This window comes from Plectropomus leopardus, chromosome 17 (assembly GCF_008729295.1).
Source record: "Plectropomus leopardus isolate mb chromosome 17, YSFRI_Pleo_2.0, whole genome shotgun sequence".
NCBI classification, from domain to species: Eukaryota; Metazoa; Chordata; class Actinopteri; order Perciformes; family Serranidae; genus Plectropomus; species Plectropomus leopardus.
This window is the reverse complement of record NC_056479.1, coordinates 8,409,285-8,427,714: the sequence shown is the minus strand read 5'-3', so window position 1 is coordinate 8,427,714 and position 18,430 is coordinate 8,409,285. Positions and strand designations below refer to the sequence as shown.

At 40.5% G+C, this 18,430-nt stretch overlaps 1 protein-coding gene across 1 annotated transcript in view; it reads right to left on the bottom strand.

The window, feature by feature from the left end:
* Positions 1-672: 672 nt before the first annotated feature.
* Positions 673-18,430, bottom strand: part of mybpc2a (myosin binding protein Ca) — a 67,038-nt gene continuing 49,280 nt past the window's right edge. Inside the window, exons 15-29 of the mRNA XM_042504655.1 lie at positions 17,929-18,035; positions 17,810-17,839; positions 15,756-15,895; positions 15,331-15,490; positions 13,277-13,381; positions 12,924-13,112; positions 12,650-12,784; positions 12,140-12,307; positions 11,611-11,699; positions 8,489-8,684; positions 7,268-7,407; positions 5,850-6,009; positions 4,000-4,136; positions 1,361-1,547; positions 673-1,069 (exon numbers count right to left, since the gene is read on the bottom strand). Of these exons, the coding sequence (XP_042360589.1) occupies positions 1,035-1,069; positions 1,361-1,547; positions 4,000-4,136; positions 5,850-6,009; positions 7,268-7,407; positions 8,489-8,684; positions 11,611-11,699; positions 12,140-12,307; positions 12,650-12,784; positions 12,924-13,112; positions 13,277-13,381; positions 15,331-15,490; positions 15,756-15,895; positions 17,810-17,839; positions 17,929-18,035 (1,978 nt within the window). The 3' untranslated portion in view covers positions 673-1,034. The remainder of the gene's footprint in view (positions 1,070-1,360; positions 1,548-3,999; positions 4,137-5,849; positions 6,010-7,267; positions 7,408-8,488; positions 8,685-11,610; positions 11,700-12,139; positions 12,308-12,649; positions 12,785-12,923; positions 13,113-13,276; positions 13,382-15,330; positions 15,491-15,755; positions 15,896-17,809; positions 17,840-17,928; positions 18,036-18,430) is intronic.

Sequence of the window (18,430 nt, the reverse complement as noted above, 5' to 3'; positions counted from 1 at the left end):
TGACAAGTTATGTCAACATCAGGGTTCCCCATACAGTCATTTATTTGTGGCAGCCCACCACAATTAGAACATCTATTGCCACAAATGCTGTATGTTTGTTTTTTTTTTTTTTAATTTTTGGAGCTGCACTGTTCAATAGGATCGCTGTTGAAAAATATTTACAGTTCAGTAACTCATTGCATCACACTCTTGCAGTGGAGAGTGCACTCTGGGCACAGATGGAGCAGCAGAATGTGTTGCACTAAGAGTGAAACTTAACTGTCAATTATGCTAGGTCTAAAAGTCTGCATTCATTTGCAGCAGCTGTTCCTGTCATCTATGCATCTAATCGGCTGCGCTGCATTCATGGACTCGCAAATGTTTGCTGGACATGGCTAGTACCAATGAATGCTTTAGGTTATCGAGTCTCGTAAAGACAGTACTGTTGGCCTAAAGACATTTTTACCCTGTGAGGTGCCACTGTGAATATTCTTCCATTTAACTGTCACAGGGCAGACGGGCCCCTGCTCACACATCACACACCTAGCACCCCAGTGAGAAGGTGTGCAACCACTCGGTCACACTGCAGAGGTTTCGGCGCCACAGCTGCATCACAATCATAAATTCACCCCACCCTATAAAAACCTCCCGCACACAAACACAGACAACACAGGGAGCCGTAATGGATGAAAGGCTGTTTTATAAGTGTGTTCAGTGACAGGTCCACTTCACAGATAAGAAGGATCCATCTGTGCGCGGTCACAGCGGGGCAGTGCTACTATGCTACTCTGTGGCTTCTCTCAGTCAGGATGTGACAAGGTGCCAGCTTGCTGTTAGAATTTACAGCATATTACTGATGTGGCATTCGTCATACCGGCGGTGAGAGGCAAGCATATAGGAGGAGGAAGGCGGGGGGTGGGGGGAGGGGGCAGGGGGTTTGGCTTCGGAGCCTCACCAGTGATCTATTCTAATCATATTTATTCATGACTATCCTGTTATACATAATCCATTACTATTCCTGTTCGTCTGTATCCTCTGCTGTTTCGTGCCGTCGCTCATTTCTTCGCCTCCTGTCCTTTCTCTTGTACAGCTGGGGAGGAAAGAGAAATTTAAATCAGTATGAGAGGCCAGTAGATCATCCCGTTTAAAGAAACTACAGCACTCGGAGTCATCTGTGGCTCTGAAACTAAACTGACAAATACAATAGGGTGATTTATTTTTAGCGCAACTAAAGTTTCACCAGAGGAGATCAGTCAAAGGGGTTGAGGAGATGGAGATTTGTCATGCTAAGCTTTATTGAAGACTGTCAGAGACAAACTTGCCCTGACCCAGGCCATGCTCACTCACTACTTTGTTGTATTATGGGAAGTGATGTTCATACCTCGAACCTCCAGCTTGCACTCCACCTCGTCTTGCCCGAGATCATTGATGGCCCTGCAGGAGTATTTCCCTCCATCGAACATGCTCGGCTTGCGGATATTCAGAGTCAACACGCCCTGGTTGTTCTGCATCAGGAACTTGGGGTCTTCACCGATGATCATATTGTTCTTCATCCAAATGATCTTTGGCTGAAGCACAGTGTGTTGGAGGAGGAGGCACATTTTGGCGGGATGGAGGAGAAGAGGAGAGGAGGAGGAGGGAGTAAATAAACAGAGCGAGGGATGTTGGGAGAGTGGGAGAACAGAGGGAGGAGGGAAGAGAGGGAGAGAGGTGAAATTAGGTCAACATTTCGGCTTGACAAATCTTTGCCGATTCGGAGGGATGAAAAAAAAGTGTGTTCAAAGATCTTTCTGCTCCACCTCTTGTTCTAGCTTCAGACATAAAAATACACTCCTGCTGCAAAGGCATCAAAATCCTCTCTGACTGTTCTACACTCGCTGTTTGACACTCAAAACCTGTATGCTCCCTCTGAAAATACAAAGCATGAAATCTGTAGTGTACCCTTGCAGCAGAGCTATCAGGGGCCGACGCAGCAGGTAAGGTGTATGCTGGATGGGTGGCGGTGCGGCACTGTAATGTTATAGTTTGCTCGCTTGGAAGATACAGTGGGGACATTGCCTATATTGCACAGGTTTCAATAGGAAATGACAGTCCAACAGTTTGTTGTTCAAAATTTTCAGTATCCTTACCTTTGCCTACATTTGAACAAAAATACACAGTTAATATACAGTTGGTTACATGATATTGATAACTCGAAAGCACACATATTTTATATTTTTTCTATTTTCCTAAAACAAACAGATTTGGCATCAAAATCTACATTAAAAATACACTTAATGACTGATAAATCTTAAAGCTTAACCAATGTTTTATGAGGACAGCAGCTCCGAGATGCGAATGAATTGTTTATTGAATATGCAGCATTTGACTGGCTGATGGGAATGCTAGAGTAGGATGGGGAAGGTTTTGGGAAGGATCTACCGCACTCTCTGTGCTCTGCAGACCCCCAAAAGCCTTCTTGAGGATATAAAATAAGATAAGATAATCCTTTATTAGTCCCACAGCGGGGGAATTTGCAGTGTTACAGCAGCAAAGGGGATAGTGCAAAAACAAGATGCATGACTACAAACAAAAGGCAAGACACAATAAATATGCACACAGTAAAAAAGCTGAGTATAAGCAGACAGACTGAAAGGTTGAATTCACATTACTGCATGGAAATATTGATACTGCATGTGTATAGGGACAACTGACCATTGCAAAGCACGTGTACAGTTGGCAGGCATTGGATGTAGATGTAAACTCAGACGACAGAAACATTGATTCCAGTATGCAGACGAAAAGGAGAGACAGGTGTCTTGAGTATAGACTGTTCGCATAAAGGGGGGGTAACTAGAGATAAAAGAGATGGAGTCAGCTTTTATTCTATGGGGAACGGGTATATATGTACGACATAATTATGGTGCAGGGAAAACATTACTGTGCACAACTGCCTGGGTCTTAGTTATGAATATCGATGATGTTGACGTTGAATGAGAATTTACCTTTGACCATGAATTCTCTCACTGTGGGGACATGATGACAAAAGAGGTAGCTCTGACTGAAGCATTTTCTGCAGAAGAAACCACTAACAACCGGCTGCGTAGGCTAAAAACTGGCAGCAACGGAACTATGATGGGCGTTCCAAATTGGGTCATCGGAGCATACTGGGGTTGCCTGAGAACCTGGCATCTCAGTAACCAAAACAGCACAAGGTTAATAAAATGAGGCAAGCATAGCCAAGGCTAACTGGCAACCTGTACCACTAATGCAAACAGTAAGTTGTTGGAGTCAGCCACTAGGATGTTTTTGGTGTCAATTGCAGAGGTTGTGGAGGAATGGTAAAGTGGATCTGCTGAGTTGCACTAAAGAAATCCTTATAGAAGTGGGGATAGCAGTTCCTTGAGAGACAGTCAACTCAAAGAGGTAAGTTAAAGTCTTGAAATATCCCAGTACTAATTATTGATGGTATCTTCACTCATTAAATATTACTGATTGGCCAGTGATTTTGGAGTCAACACAAAAAGGCATCTTTCATCGATATGACACACCATTGGATGACATCTGACGTGCAAGCAGGAAGGGGAGGTGGATGGGTGCTTTTATTGCCTAAACCTTACCACCTGCTTTTGTTGCACAAGGAAATTAACTCAAATGCTGATGTTGTAAGTTGATTTAAAAAAATACTGTCTACATCTAACAAGCAGAAACTGCCCATTTCCTTTAAAATCTGAAGTGTATTTTGAAAAGATACAATGCAAGTAACAGGTATAAACTGACACATTGTCCCAGAATGTCAGCAACAGGCACAGGAGGTTATCCAGCATTTCATAAGTAGACATAAAAGTCCACTGACCGAGCGGCGATATTTGACAAGTTGGGATGGAACTAGACATCCAGGGCAGAAAAGCATTTTTAGACATATAACAAGAAGAGGAGTGTTTTAGGTGTGGTCCTGCTGTAGAAAGTCAGCTAAAATAAGTCAACAAATTAGAAAAAAAAAAGTTTTATTGACACACATTACTGTGAAGATCGTAATACCTTGGGGCAGCCGCGGACAGCACAGCTGATGGCTGCACTGTAACCTGCAACCACACTTCTGTCCACCAGGGGCGCTGTGAACTTGGGGGAATGGTTCACATCCTTTTCTTTGTAGGGTGTCGGGTTATGGGCCAAACCTGGACAGATAGAGAGGTGTTACATGTCTCAGTTTATTTCTTATTGTGAAAACACACATACAGCAATGTGCAAACTGATGTGAGCTTCAAGTTCTTTACTCACTCAATTTTTTGGCCTTATAAAACAGAATTTGTTCCTCCGTATTTGAAATGGATTTTTAACATTTTTGTTCATTGGTGGGTTAACAAGATGAAACATGGTTATTCAAGAGACCATTAAGAAGGATTGTTGTAATATTACATGTATATATTTCTTTCTATCTATGTATGTATGTAAATTTAGGGAGGCCACCAGAATTTTTTTTTGGCATTGTACATTTATGTAAACCCTGAATATGTTACATTTCCATGTTTCATATGTATCATATCAATGTTGTGATGTAATATATAAGCTGACTTTGTCATCCAAAGCTGAAGGGGATGGTGGATGGTCATTGTGTTTCCAGTGGTTTGTTCCCACTGAGACATCACTACTTTTTCAGCAGGGTACTTCAAGCCAAAACATATCTTTTTCTAATTATGAACAAGTGTTTTTTGTGCCTTAATCTAACCACACGTTAACCATAGCTACATAACAATGTGCAAATGTACACTGTACAAGCAGAAACATACAATGACAACATTTTTTTCTGGTGACTGATTTGGTAAACTTGTTTATCCGCTCAGAGTAATAGTACATGTTTTTGTAAGACAATAATGATGATAATGTTGTTTTGTTTACTTGTGATTTTTCATGATAATCAGTCACATCACTGATCAATGGACAATGGAGTAGGACACCTAAAATAGACTCAGGGAGCACCTAGTTGAAGGCCAAATAGCTAAAAATGTTCAAGGAATAAATCCTAGTGCCCTGGAGAGAGGATTTGCAACATGTTTTGATAAATATGTCACAATTTAACCCATAAATCAATCTGGCTAGTTCATGTCACACTTTAAAATCTGTCAAGTCTGTTGAAGAATTGCAACTAATGCTTCATTAGTAACCAACTATTGTGTCTTTCAGCTGCTTTGGGATTGTTTTGCCTTTCATATCCACGTCACATGCTGTCAACCTGACAAATTGTCTCAATTTGCAGGTTACCATTTGAATTATCGAGACAGGAAAGTGACTTTTGTTTCATCATGATGTCAGGTGGGTACTAGAATCAGCTATCCTCACAATTTTATAGGCCAGACTAGTGTTTGGAACACAGACGAGATTGGCTGGTGGGCTGCCAAATGTTCTGGTAGAGTAAGCAAAGGCAACAACACAACAACAGTAGCAGCATTTGGCTGGTGGCAGGTGTTAATTTCCCAGCCTAGTTGCTTTCATAATCCACGGCCAGTATTAAAATGTTATTTAACACTCTGTCAAAGAATATTTCTGTTCAACATAATCAGTCTGAATTAATTTTCCTCCGTTTTGTGTTCCAGTAATTAAATACAAGTATTTATAATGTTGTTACTGTGATTTATAGTTGAAAATCATGAAACAGTTTGTATTCTAAATAAAATGCCATAATGCTCACTTCAAGTGAGCATGCTTTAGATGATCCTTGGCATCAAAACTTTCATGTTGTGATTGGATGTTTTTGTTCTGTTATGTGTTGGATGCCGCTCTCTGACCCTGTCTCTCACTTGAAAAAAGAGGTTTTAATCTCTTGTGACTTCCTAGTTAAATAAAGGTTATATCATGTTACAGAGTGCGCTGCTCTGCAGGGATTACATTACCGGCTTTAGTAATGATGGCGGTGTTCTTGCTGATGCCGGGCTCGTCGCTGAGGCCGCAGATGTTTTCGCTGTACACTCGAAAGGAATACTCGTTCCCCATGACCAGGTCAGACACAGTGCAGCTGGGCCTGCGGTTGTGCTCATACACCGTGAACCAATCCTGATGTGAGAGAAACAGAGAGGGAGAAGCAGAGATTCAAAGAGGCTTATAGCTGAGGTACAGATCTATATAAGCTGAAGAATCTGCTATCCCCGGCATCCATGTTCTTCTGGTCCGCCTTCCTGTCAATTCGTACAACATAGTGACCATGACAGTATACTGAGGCTTTGCAGGTAGGTGACAAATCTCCTAGCAGCAACTCAGCAGCAGCTCTGAGTCATCATGAAGGTCCACTGTAATTTGATGCTAATACTTTTGTACTATTACTAAAATTTTGAACACAGTGTATTTCTACACTGGGGTATTGCTTCTTTATTCAAGTAAAATATCTGAGTAGTTCTTCCAACTCTGGTCTGAACTGCCCACTACTAATATTCAGGTACAAAAATCTACACTGATACTGCTATAAATCTTTGCTTTGCAGTATGAATATAAAGCTACAGACTGCAGCTTTAACTTCATCAAACCTGCTTCAGACAACATTAGCCCTACAGGTTCAGGATCATTTAGGTAAGCAAGAAAGCAAAAAAAAAAAGTCAAGGAGCAAATGGCCCCTTTCCTACTTCCTGATCCAAAATCTGTCCACAGATAGACAGACAAACATAAAAACACCTGCCAAAATACTCAAAACAGCTCCTGTGGTTGTTCCAGCAACGGTAAGTGTCTCCGGGACGACATTTTGTCATTATGACACACATAGACTCACAAGATGAAAATAATACCAGCCCTAGCAACGTTTTCACAGCTGGTGAAAACTGTCTGACCTTGTGCATGTCCTGTTGATATCATTGATTGAAACTGTGCATGTCCCTATCAGTACCCCGGACTACTGTTGTTCTCTTGTTAATACAAAATGTAGAAAACTGGAAAGCCTTGCTGAGCGATAGTAGTGACACCAAACTATCTGAAAAGTAATGTGAAGAGTTATTTTGGATTTGAAACAAAGCATGAAGGTAAAGCTGTTTGTTGATTTAGACGTAAAATGGACCTGTCTTACAGTAATGATAACTTGTACATTATGTACATATATCAGTGTTAATTCTACAAAGAGTTAAGGATTAGGCTATATGGAAGAACTTGATCTTTCAGGAGTGCCCTTGTAATCGGTCAGGACTAAACAAGCAAATCTTGACCTGAAATGAATTTACTGACACTGTTTCACTGACACTATTGTGTAAAAGTTCCAATATGGCTGCCAGTGAGTTATTGGATACCCCTCTGTGTAAACTCCTAAAAACTTCTCTCCCACCATGCGTACCTTGGTCTTCATGTCAGCCTTCTGAATAGCATAGCCGATAATGTCACTGTTGCCGTCGTCTTTGGGTGGCTTCCACTCCAGTGCAGCATTGAAACCCCAGACGTCTGTGACTCGCACAGCGATTGGGGGACCAGGCTTTTCTGGAGGGTTTGTGAAAGGAGACGGAGATAGAGTTAGAGGATTTTGTTATATAGCTTGTTGAGATAACTAACTGTCTTCCCTGCCTGGGTAGACATGTAGGAGAGTGTTCAGAGGTAGAGAGAGAGGCAGATTGATAAACTGGAGCAGGGAAGTTCCACAGAGAGAAAGAAATCAACATTTGCAGCAGTGGAGATTTGACAAAGATTGACAGATTAGCAGAGCAAAAGACAAAGGTTCAAGAGAAGGTGGTGATGCATACATTACTGGAAAAACTGTGCTGGCATAGAACTGACAAACTGAGGAATAGGATGCTTTGCCTGCCTGGATTTCAGAGCAGAAGAATGCAGAGCTTTTATCATCGATCTTTCTGTGTGGCCCGCGCTATACACAGCGCAGTACAGAAATACTGTACAACATAGTAATGTATTTGCCATTAATCTTACTCTGCGTGCTCTCCTCAGTGGAGTACAGTACAAACAGTGAGCAGCGTTTCTGTTTCTGCCCGTTAATCCTTCCTGTACTGTCTCCTGCTGAAACAGAGCGGTGACAGATCAGCTGAGAGAGAAGTGGGGGGCGTGCTGATCAGTGGAGCTGCAGCTTCTCATTAGCTCAACCTTCTCAGCAGAGGAAGTGACAAAGTTGCCCTCAAAATCCAAACCTAATCCTGGTCTACACGCAAATAATCCCAGCGGAGCCCCACCAAATAATCCACCCGGCACCCTGACCCGGGGAGACGAGCTGTAAGATGAGGAATGAGCTGGCGGCCACGGTAGTGGTGCAGGAGCCAGGATTATACGAGAGAGAGGAATCAGCTCTTTGATGATTTGCTACTTTGAGTCACAGATTCCGAGGAGTATGAAATTAGGAATTATCATCAAATTTGAAAAAAAAAAAAAAAAACTCTTGACATGTCACAGATTTGGGCTCAAGCCGTCATCCCCTTCCAAACAGGTTATTAACCGTGTACCTTGTGAAATATGAACCTCGCACAGTGGTCTAATCTCAATGAGAGAACACGCAACGGGAGTGTGCGTCTGTCTAGGTGAAGCTGAGAGGTGCTAGAGGCATGACGGGACTGACCTACAACCTGGATGTGTATGTCGGCACTGTCCGACATGTTCTCAATCTGAACGGACAGAGTGTACTTTCCGGAGTGGGCTCTCTCTGCCGTGCGGATGAAGAGGATGGTGTCCACCCCACTGGTACGAGTTCCCACTGTCTTGTCATCCAGGACAACGCCATCTTTGAACCAGGTTACGACAGGACGAGGCTTACCCTGCAGATATGGAGGAGATTAAAAAATAAAAAGATATATTTCTAAGGAAAAAACTTGTAAAATAACAGAAAAACTTGCAATAAGTTTGTAACTGTCAGTTATTGATTATCAAGGTAACACTCGAGTCAGTTTTAGAGATAATTTTTTGAGCAAGCATGTCTTTTTTAGTCACTTCTGAAAGAAAATGTGAAAGTCCCAGAGAAATGAAAGTAAGAGCATTTGTAGCCGCTGTACTGTGACGTATTCCCCAGTGACACAGAATAAAGTGCTCCACAGATGGCATTTTTTAGGCCTGAAGTTAACATTGTCCTGGTTCCCTCGCCTGTGGGAACTTTCCACTGGATTTTGGAATATTGCAGAAAATAAGCTTTGTGGCAAACAAACATTTCCGCTATTTACAAGTTTTGTTCAACAAGATGATCTTTAAAATAAACACCACTTTATTGATTCTGAAGCCTAAATGTAATTGCCATTAGGCTATAAACAAACTATACAATGTTCACTATACTTGGCTTGATGACGCTCTGTAGTATCATTTAGCCTTCTGTTACCACCTTTTTTAAGACAAATAAAAGCTTCAAAATTCATGAATGGAGTATTTACTGGATTATTTTATGTCGTAGATCAAAACCTGAAAGTCTTTTAAGATTGTGTCAACCACAGACCTTATTTAAGGCTTCTAACCAAAAAACAATAAAAAAAAAAACTCACTGACTTTGGGGGTGAAGGAACCAGTGGTGCTAAAATGCTGACTCCTTTCCGGGTTTTAGGACTCATTGCTGGGGCACTCTATATTTGGCTGGTGTACAGTTACAGGCAGGGATTCAAATCCAATCCTTCACCCGGACGGCTGAAAGTGGGCAGGCTTAGAGTTTAGCGGAGGAGCTTGCTCCTCACATACTTTTCTCACCATCAGATCGTGAGGATCCCGAGGGAGATATGAATGAATGACAGAACAAATTACTTAATTAAGTTATTAATGAACAAATTAAACCTCAGTTTTAGAAATTAAAACAAAAGTTTGCTTTTTTAAATGGGGCGTGTCATAACAGCAAGGACTTGACAGTGTAATGTCGACGGAATAGCTGTATCCCTCAGTGAGATAGAGAAGAAGCCAGTCCTAAACTTCATACAAGATTAGTTGCTGAAGCAGTTTAATATAAAATGCCTTGCGCATAATCTAAAGCTGTCACAAATTTCACTTTCCATAAAGTTAATAAATCCTAGCCCACAGCCTGGAACCACCGTGCTTTGGGTATCATGAAGACAAACCTACGTAGCATGCTGTTGCTGGCTAGCTAACCAGGTCTGTGCAGCTAAAAGTTACAAATTGAGTGATGGTCGGATGTCATGATATCATTGATTGAAACTGGTTGGTGCTAGCTCGCGTATGCACACTTTGTTTTACAGGAAGAAAACATGATTGAATTTTGATATAAAAATGTGAAGAAACTGATGTGTAGTATTTTGAGGGCATATATGGTTAAATAGGTGCACGAAAGGTCCGGAGATGTGTGAGATGTGATCTAGAAGGGTAAAAAGACATTTTATTTCATCTCGACTTAAATGCTCTGGCCGTTAAATATTCTGGGGCACTCTATACGAAGTAAACATGTCTCAGCTTTGGTTACATGACATATTCCTTTAGTGTGAAAGCAGCCGTTGGAACAGACTCCGTCCAGCTCTTGGATAAGATGACAGAGCTGTGGGTGCTCTTTTCTCCCAGGAGAACATCATGTAGCCACGTCCTCTGTCTCAGAACGGGCTTTTCATCTGCTTCTTCAAAGGCAGGCAAAGCCATGGCTCACTTTTTCTTGTCTGTTTTTATTTATAACAATGGATTCCCCTTTGCTACTCATGGTTTGTTTCTTTTTACAAACGCCATAATTTGCAGGTTGCTGTCAAACGCTGTAATGTGCTCTGTGCCCTTTGAGCTCCTGCTCTCTCTGTTACTGCAAACTTTAAGGATCTGATTTGCTTTTCAGAAAGAAAATGCTTAATCAAACTGCAGCAACGGGGAAATCGTGGGCAATTATTGGGTTACTTTACCTATCCAGAAACAGACAAGCAAAATGCATTATACACATGTGGACATCCGTGTTAAAACAGGCTGATATCTCTTGCCTGTCTTTTTGGTCCAGTAGAGTTTTCACTTCAAATAAACCACTCCAGGGTTCACTTGAAACCTCGCTGCAATGACCCATTTTGAGTGGATCATGGAGTGGCTTTTTAGATTTCTGTCCAAACTCTGCTGCCTTTTCCCCCCCACTCTCCAAATAAACCAAACTTAAGAGTTAGTTTTAAATACTTCACTCTGAAACAGCCATTTAGTAAAAGGTCAATATGGAAGCAAGGCACCTTGTAGCCTATTGTTTACTCTAGGCAGAACCGATTTTGCTCTGCTATTGCAGTATACAGTATACAGAGGCAGAGAGGTGGGGTGGCTTCTGGGGCTCTAGCCCCAAATGTTTCTTCAAAAGCCTGAATCTTTTAGGTTTTCAATATACGTCTAACTTTGTGTCATTCAGATAATATATGCTGATGGTGTTTATCCTTCTACCTACCTCTTTTTGGGTGGCAGAAGTGAAAATTAGTCATCCTCAACATTTGTTGTGTTATAGTTTCAGAATGATGAAGACAGTCAGAGAACAATTAGATACACAATTGGATGTAGGCTCTACAGAATGATTCTTTTTTTCTAGGCAATTATCATGTTTTTTTCTCAGATTATCTACAGATGTTTGGGCATTCTGTTTTATCCAATGGCTTGAAAAATATTGCATAAAAGAAACCTCCATGGCAGCATACACCCAGACCGATCCTAGGTTTGGGCTAAGCTCCGAATATGTTTAACATCCACCTCCACCCCTGAATGTATATACTTTAAACTCACAAAAAGCCAGAGGTATGCCGGACTCTGACTAACCTGGAACGGGATGACCAAGTTCACCTTCTCGCCCACCATCTTGATGAGTTTGGTTCTCAGTTGGCGAGGCAGACGGATCTTTGGATGCTCTGGGTGGTTGACATGTGAGAGACAGAAAAGGGAAAGAGAAGTAGAACTTGAGTGGGTGGTGTGGGGGATTGTACATATGTAGTATGTACAGCATGTGCAGCTTACATGTGTATGATTGAGATATGAAAATATACAATGGAATTATTCCTTCTTAGATGCGGTAGGTGGGTAAGAAGTAATCCATGAGATTTACAGTTATATTATAACTAAGACCCAATGGTAAGCTTGATAATTAAATGTTGTTTTTTTTTGCCAAGCAATATTGCTCTTGAACAGTGGCTGAACATATTTACTGATGGCACATTAATACTTTGATTTCTGTCACAGCTATAACATAAGTAGATTTAAAAGATAATTTACCTCTTCATACAAGTATACAAGTATTTTATGAAACCTCTCAATTGTATTTCTGTGAAAAATGGCAGGAAACTTCTCTGACCCATGATCTCTCTGATAGTGACGGCCTGTGTGAGAGTAGCGGGGGGGCTGCGCCCAGCGATGTTGACAGCCATCACTCTGAACAGCATCTTTTCCCCCACTGGGAGACCCTTCACCCTGTACTGGTTCTTTCCCACTGGTTCCTCATTAGCTTGCACCCACTGATCACCTGAGAAAGAAGAGAAGGAGCCATTAATGATAAGTTTAGAAATCCAGTAACAATCGAAAGATCTCTGGATAATGGTGAGAACTTATTAGAAATCAAGTGTGACCAATTGACTATTTGCTAAACCCCATAGTTACTGTTGTTATTAGTTGTGGCTAACTAATAAAACTAATATTAGCTACATGCAGGATTGCCAAACATATTGTAGCATTAGGAATCAGTATTGAACTGATACAAGACAGGCTTTGCTCATCAATCATTTCATTTGCCTTTTACATCAGTTACAACTTATAAACTCTCTATAGTGCCTTAGTATAAAGTGCCAAACATGCTGCATATATTTACTTCCTTCTATGCAGTACTCAATGATGTAGCCGTCGATGCCACCTGCTCCGATCCTCTCTGGAGGACGCCACTTGAGAGCACAGGTAGTGTCAGTCACATCATCCACCATGAGACGAGTGGGCTCGCTGGTGGGGGCTGAGAGAGACAGGAGCTAATTAATACGTTAATACCCAGTGTAAATGGGATGGGAGGTAGGTTAAGCTGCCTCAAAATGAGCATTGTGTGAAAAGCCTCTGTTAATTAACTATTCTACTAATGATAAATGGCAACGCACCAATGGGCATGAAGGGCTTTGAGCTTGCGCTGGGCTGAGAGATGCCGATGCCGTTGACTGCAAACACTCTCATCTCATAAAGTACACCTTCAATCATCTTCTTAGTCTCATATGTGGTGGTCTCATAAACATCAAAGTTGAGCTTGGTCCATCTGGATGAGCCAACCTTCTTTCTCTCCATCAGGTACCCTGGAGGAGGCGATATCAGCATATGGCAAAGTTATTAAAAATCAGTGTTCTTTAGAGTTCAAAAACATTGCAATGTGATAGACAGAGTGGATTCTAAACTGCTGTTTTCTCCGGGGAGGGAGATATCAGATGTGAACATTAGCTGCTATGTGTTTCACGGCTACCTTTAATGGGAACTCCGCCGTCAAAGGCAGGAGGGTCCCATGTGATTGTGCCAGAGTCCTCGCCAACTGATGTGCATTTGACATTCTCAGGAGGGTTGGGCACATCTGGAGAGGCAGGTTACAGTTGGGAATGGAAAGAGAGGAAATATAAGATGAAAGGAGAAAGGAGAGAAGGCATGAGTATGATGGCAGTGGGGTTTCATAGGTAGGACAGTTAATACTGTATTCAAACAGTATTTAACACCTTGTGTTCTTAGCTTTGCTTGGACCCTGTTTAAATGGTTACACGTTTCATTTGCCTTTCATAACACTGGTCATATCCAATACTTCGTTGTAGAGGTGTTACATGCATAATTTTAGTCAATTACAACGCATTGTATGTACTTTTGCAATACTGCTAACTGTACTGCATGTAGGGCTGGGATGTACATCAACATTATATTGCTAATGTGATATGAGACCAGATATCATTTTAGATCTTGGATACTGTAATACGGTAAGTGTTGTCTTTTCCTGGTTCTACAAGCTGCATTACAGTAAAGTGATGTGATTTTCTGAACTCACCAGACTGCTCTAGCTGTTTTGTTATTTGCCTTAACCCACTTAGTCATTATATCCACATTACTGATGATTGTTTATCTGAAATCTCATTCTGGAAATATTTTGCATTAAGCATTAATAGTCAATCCTACAATATCAGTGCAATATAAATATCAAGGTATTTGGTAAAAAATATTGTTATATTTGATATCTTCCATATTGCCCAGCCAGAACTAGATGGCATCATTTTTCAAAGCATGCTGCAGTGTTTTAGATATTTAAATATGTGCTTACAACATTCTAACTACGGTTGCAATTTTTTTCACTATGACCTTGACTGGACATGAATTCCATACATTTTCTACTTATACTGATGCTAAAATGATTATATGGTAAATCTTGTAGCATATGTTTTACCACTGATTGCATTCTGAGGCACAGTTTTTCAAAGCATGTTGTATAATTTCAAGTTAAATGTGTTTTCTATTCATTTTGTTGTCTGAAAAACATAACTTGGAGTAAAGCCTTGAGACTTGCCTGAAAGCCTTCACAGTTAACATCCTGTCTGCCCTTTTTAGTGTCAAACTTATTCTGATATGATGACGCAGTCGTTCTCACACTGAGTTACATTAAGGCTGCTGTTGTTAACTAATTAATTAACTCTGTTCATATTTGCTTTAAATGTCATAGTCTTTAAAAAAAATGTCCTTCCTGCTCTTCCATATACTTCTTATGGCATTCACTAGAATCCACAAGGGCGCACCGAAAAACAACCAATCAGAGCTGAGGAGTCTCCTAGCACAGCTGACAGTCTCGTTTTACAGCTTAACAGTCCACTTAAATATGTGTCTGAACCATTTAAGGATATAAATAGGCAATGCAAGAACAGAATCTTGGTTCTTATTGACATGATTGACAGCTGAGACACCAGCTCTGATTGATAGTTTTTGATCACGTGCAGTAATGCCATTAGAAACATTACAAGGCAATAGACTAGGCAGAGGAATACCATTTTTTTAACAGGTTATGGGCCTCATTTAGTACTGTGTAAATGTAGTGACAGTTCAGCAAATTTGATAAAAGTGTTTTGTTTTTTTTTAAATAAAAGTTACCTGCTACGACTCTAATGCACCACACTAACCTAACTTTTACAAAAAAACATGTCAACTTCAGATCATCTAACAGCAAAGCTGTTAAAGTTTATTTCTTTTTTATTCTTTTTTTTTTTTTTTAAAGAAAAGGCAATGGTTGCTAAAAAAAATAAATATTCAGTTAATTTGTCATTTTTGTAAAAGGTACTAAACTGGCTCAAAAAAGGTAAAAGTAGCAGTAAAATTCTGATGATATATGGTCTAAAAAGATGGCACCAACAATTTTGTCACTCATTTTATGTTAATATTTTCTGACCATTATCGAATCTCACTTTAAGAGCAGGGCTCAATAACACACAGACAGCCATGAAAAACAAAAAGAAATGAAAATAAGAGGTGTATAATTGAGAAAAAGCCACTGACCCACAATCTTGACAAAGAGTTCAGCCCTGTCCTCTCCTGCAGGGTTAGTCACAGTGATGGTGTAGTGGCCCTCATCCTCTTTCTCTGCCCCCTCAATTACGAAGCTGCTCAGGGTCTTCCTCGTCTCCACGCGGACCCTTCCCTCGGCCTCAGACACCTCCTACCACACAGGGCAGGACAGAGCGAGACAGACAGACAGAACAAAAGCAGACTGTTGAAGAGAAGGGTGTATGACGACGGCTAAGCTGCCACAGTGACAGGTGATTCAACCTTCCCACTCTAGTTCATGTTTCATTCTTCTTTTGTGCTGCTCAGTGACTGACTAACGGTGGATACTCTGATTGACGCACAAAGGTGGAGAGCATATGACGTGTATTTGAGTGTTTATGAGGTGAATGATGAGAACCCTCTCTATTCTTCCTCACTATGTCTCCTTTCATCCAGCACACGGTGGGCGCCGGCTCTCCTGTAATCTCAACATCAAGGCGAAGTTTGTTTCCTGCCACCACGGTGATGGTGTTCTTGCTGCCGGAGCTACTGGTGTCCAGGTGGATTTTGGGAGGGTCTTTCAGCATTAGAGGAGAAGGTGGGTAGAAAGAAAGAGGTCATTCAGATGAGAAGCATAACATGAGATTCTGAGACACAAATATGGTTATTTTTACTGTGAAGCCTCTTTGAGATGACATTGTATTATTAGCCAGCATATTAAATTTCATAATTTTTATTGTACAAATCTTTGTGTGTGTGTGTGTGTGTGTGTGTGTGTGTGTGTGTGTGTGTGTGTGTTTGCATTTAAAATAAAATTTGGCACTTAAAAAATAAATATTGGCACTACAAAAGTTTCAAATAAAAGACAGACATTAAATATTTTATTTTGAAATTTCTTGCATCCTGATGTGTTTTCAATTAGTTTTTTTTCTTCATTTCACTATTTTTTTCAGTGTTAATTTTTTTACGCCAACATTTTTGTCATTCCACTTTATTTTTTTTAGGTAATTAGTTCTCAAACAGCAAATATGTTGAGTAAAGTCTTTCTCTCTCATGATATATCTACAGCAGGAAGCTACCATTGGGATTTAATGTGTGTACATGGATGCAGGTTTTATTTAAACATTGGGGGGTAACATGGGAAAAAGGGGATTTGGGGGTCCTCTGCCAGAACATGTAAAATAAAAAATGTGAAATAAAATTCTATTTTATTTTAGATTTTTACATCATATATTAAGAAAGGCTTGTTATATATGTGACATCACCAAAGAAGTGCTAATATGATAAAAATAAAAAAATGAACGTTTTCATTTTTGGTGTGCTGAGGATTGCAATGGATTCCTGCTCACAATTTCCCTATGACCATATCAAGTAGTTTATCTCTGTTCAGGAATGTTATGTATAATGGACAGTTTCCTCATGTTTGAACTTATTAAATTGTTTTGAATCTAATCTAGCATGTGGTCATGCTGGAGGCTCTGTAGTTGAGTGCAGGGCTGACTTTCTCTCCTGCAGATTGTACATAAATCATGATGTACTTGCCCCTTTCCTTTCCTCCCCTCTACACCAAAATGGTGACAAAAAGTAAAACAAAACAAAACAAAAGATAAAAAAAAAACTGGCACTGAAAAAAGATTAACATGGAGAAAAAAAATCTGAAGATTGTCATAGAAAAACACATAAGAATGCAAAAAAGTCAAAATATTTTCAATGCCTGTGTTTTGTTTTCACTGGAACTTGTTTCAGTTCCAAATTTTGTTTTCAATGTCAAAACTTGCAGTCACTTTTCTAGCTCTGTACTCCATGAGCTCATTGCGTCAATATTTTTTTCTTTCAAAGAGTGCCAGCAAACACTAATGTTGCATGCATGCAGAGCACTTTGTTTTCTGGGGGAAGACGTTTAAAGAGCAACGAAACAAGAGCTGAAAATCTGGTGTTAAGTTACTTCTTCAAACATACTGAAGTTTGCAGTTGAAACAAAACAGTTAAATCACCACACCAAAAAATGAAGACTATCTTATAAGAGCACATTGCATGGACATTGAAATGTTTCGGTAAGATTTTGGCTTTTGCACATTCCACTGGAAAACTACTGTTTGTGTGTAGACCACAGTGCCTGTGAGCACCTATGGGCGCTTTTATTCTAGTGCTTGTTCCTGCACCAGCACTTTTTTAAAGAGCTGTACAAACATGCCCTTACTTTCATTCCTGCAACATGTAATTCAAAACATTTTTTAAAGTAACTTTTCCTAACTAGGTTATCAGGGTAAGGCAGTCATCATACAGGAGTTAGGGAGGTAAGGGTTGCAGTAAAAACAACAGTAAACTCTGTTATATTGGCACTAGGTGTCCTGCTTATATCCAACATTAGATCAATACTGGACCTATATGTGAGCATCCTCACATGGATCTAGCATACTGTCATGCAAGATGATGAACAAGATAAAAAAACAACAACAAAAAAACACAGTGAATAAAAAACAACACTTACCCTGTCTGGGAACATAGTCAATCTTGATTTCTGAAAGGGTAAAATATATACGATAATTGTTAGTCAAACATGGTTAGCTCATCAAATGCTTCATATTTTGGTGTGTGTGTTGCTCTCACCCAAGAAGTTGAGTTTTGCAGAGAGAGAAAGTGCGTAGCCATCAGGGACAAAGGTGTAATCTCCAGCGTCCGAGGGCTTCACGTCATCAATTGTCAGTTTGTGAGTCCTGGGGACATGTTACCAGATGTTACCAAGGAGACAACACTCATTGTGACACGCAATTATGCACAAGACGGTTGCCCTAGCAACATACTCCGTGAGGCAATATGGCAGAGTGAGAAACATACTAAATGGCTTTCACCTTGTGTGACCGCTGTTGCCTTGGCGTATCTCCTGCCATAGGCGGCTCTGATGGAGGGATTACTGAGAGAAACCCCAGACCCTAGGGCTGTGTGTGATGTGCGTGAGTGTGTGTGCGTGTGTGTGCGTGTGTGTGTGTGTGTGTGTGTGTGTGTGTTTAGAGGTTTGAGGTTTATAGATTGCAGCCTATCCAAAAAATGGGTCAAATAACTAAGAAAACCCTTTAGTAATAGTTTGCCAAGCCATGTGGTAGACAGTGCT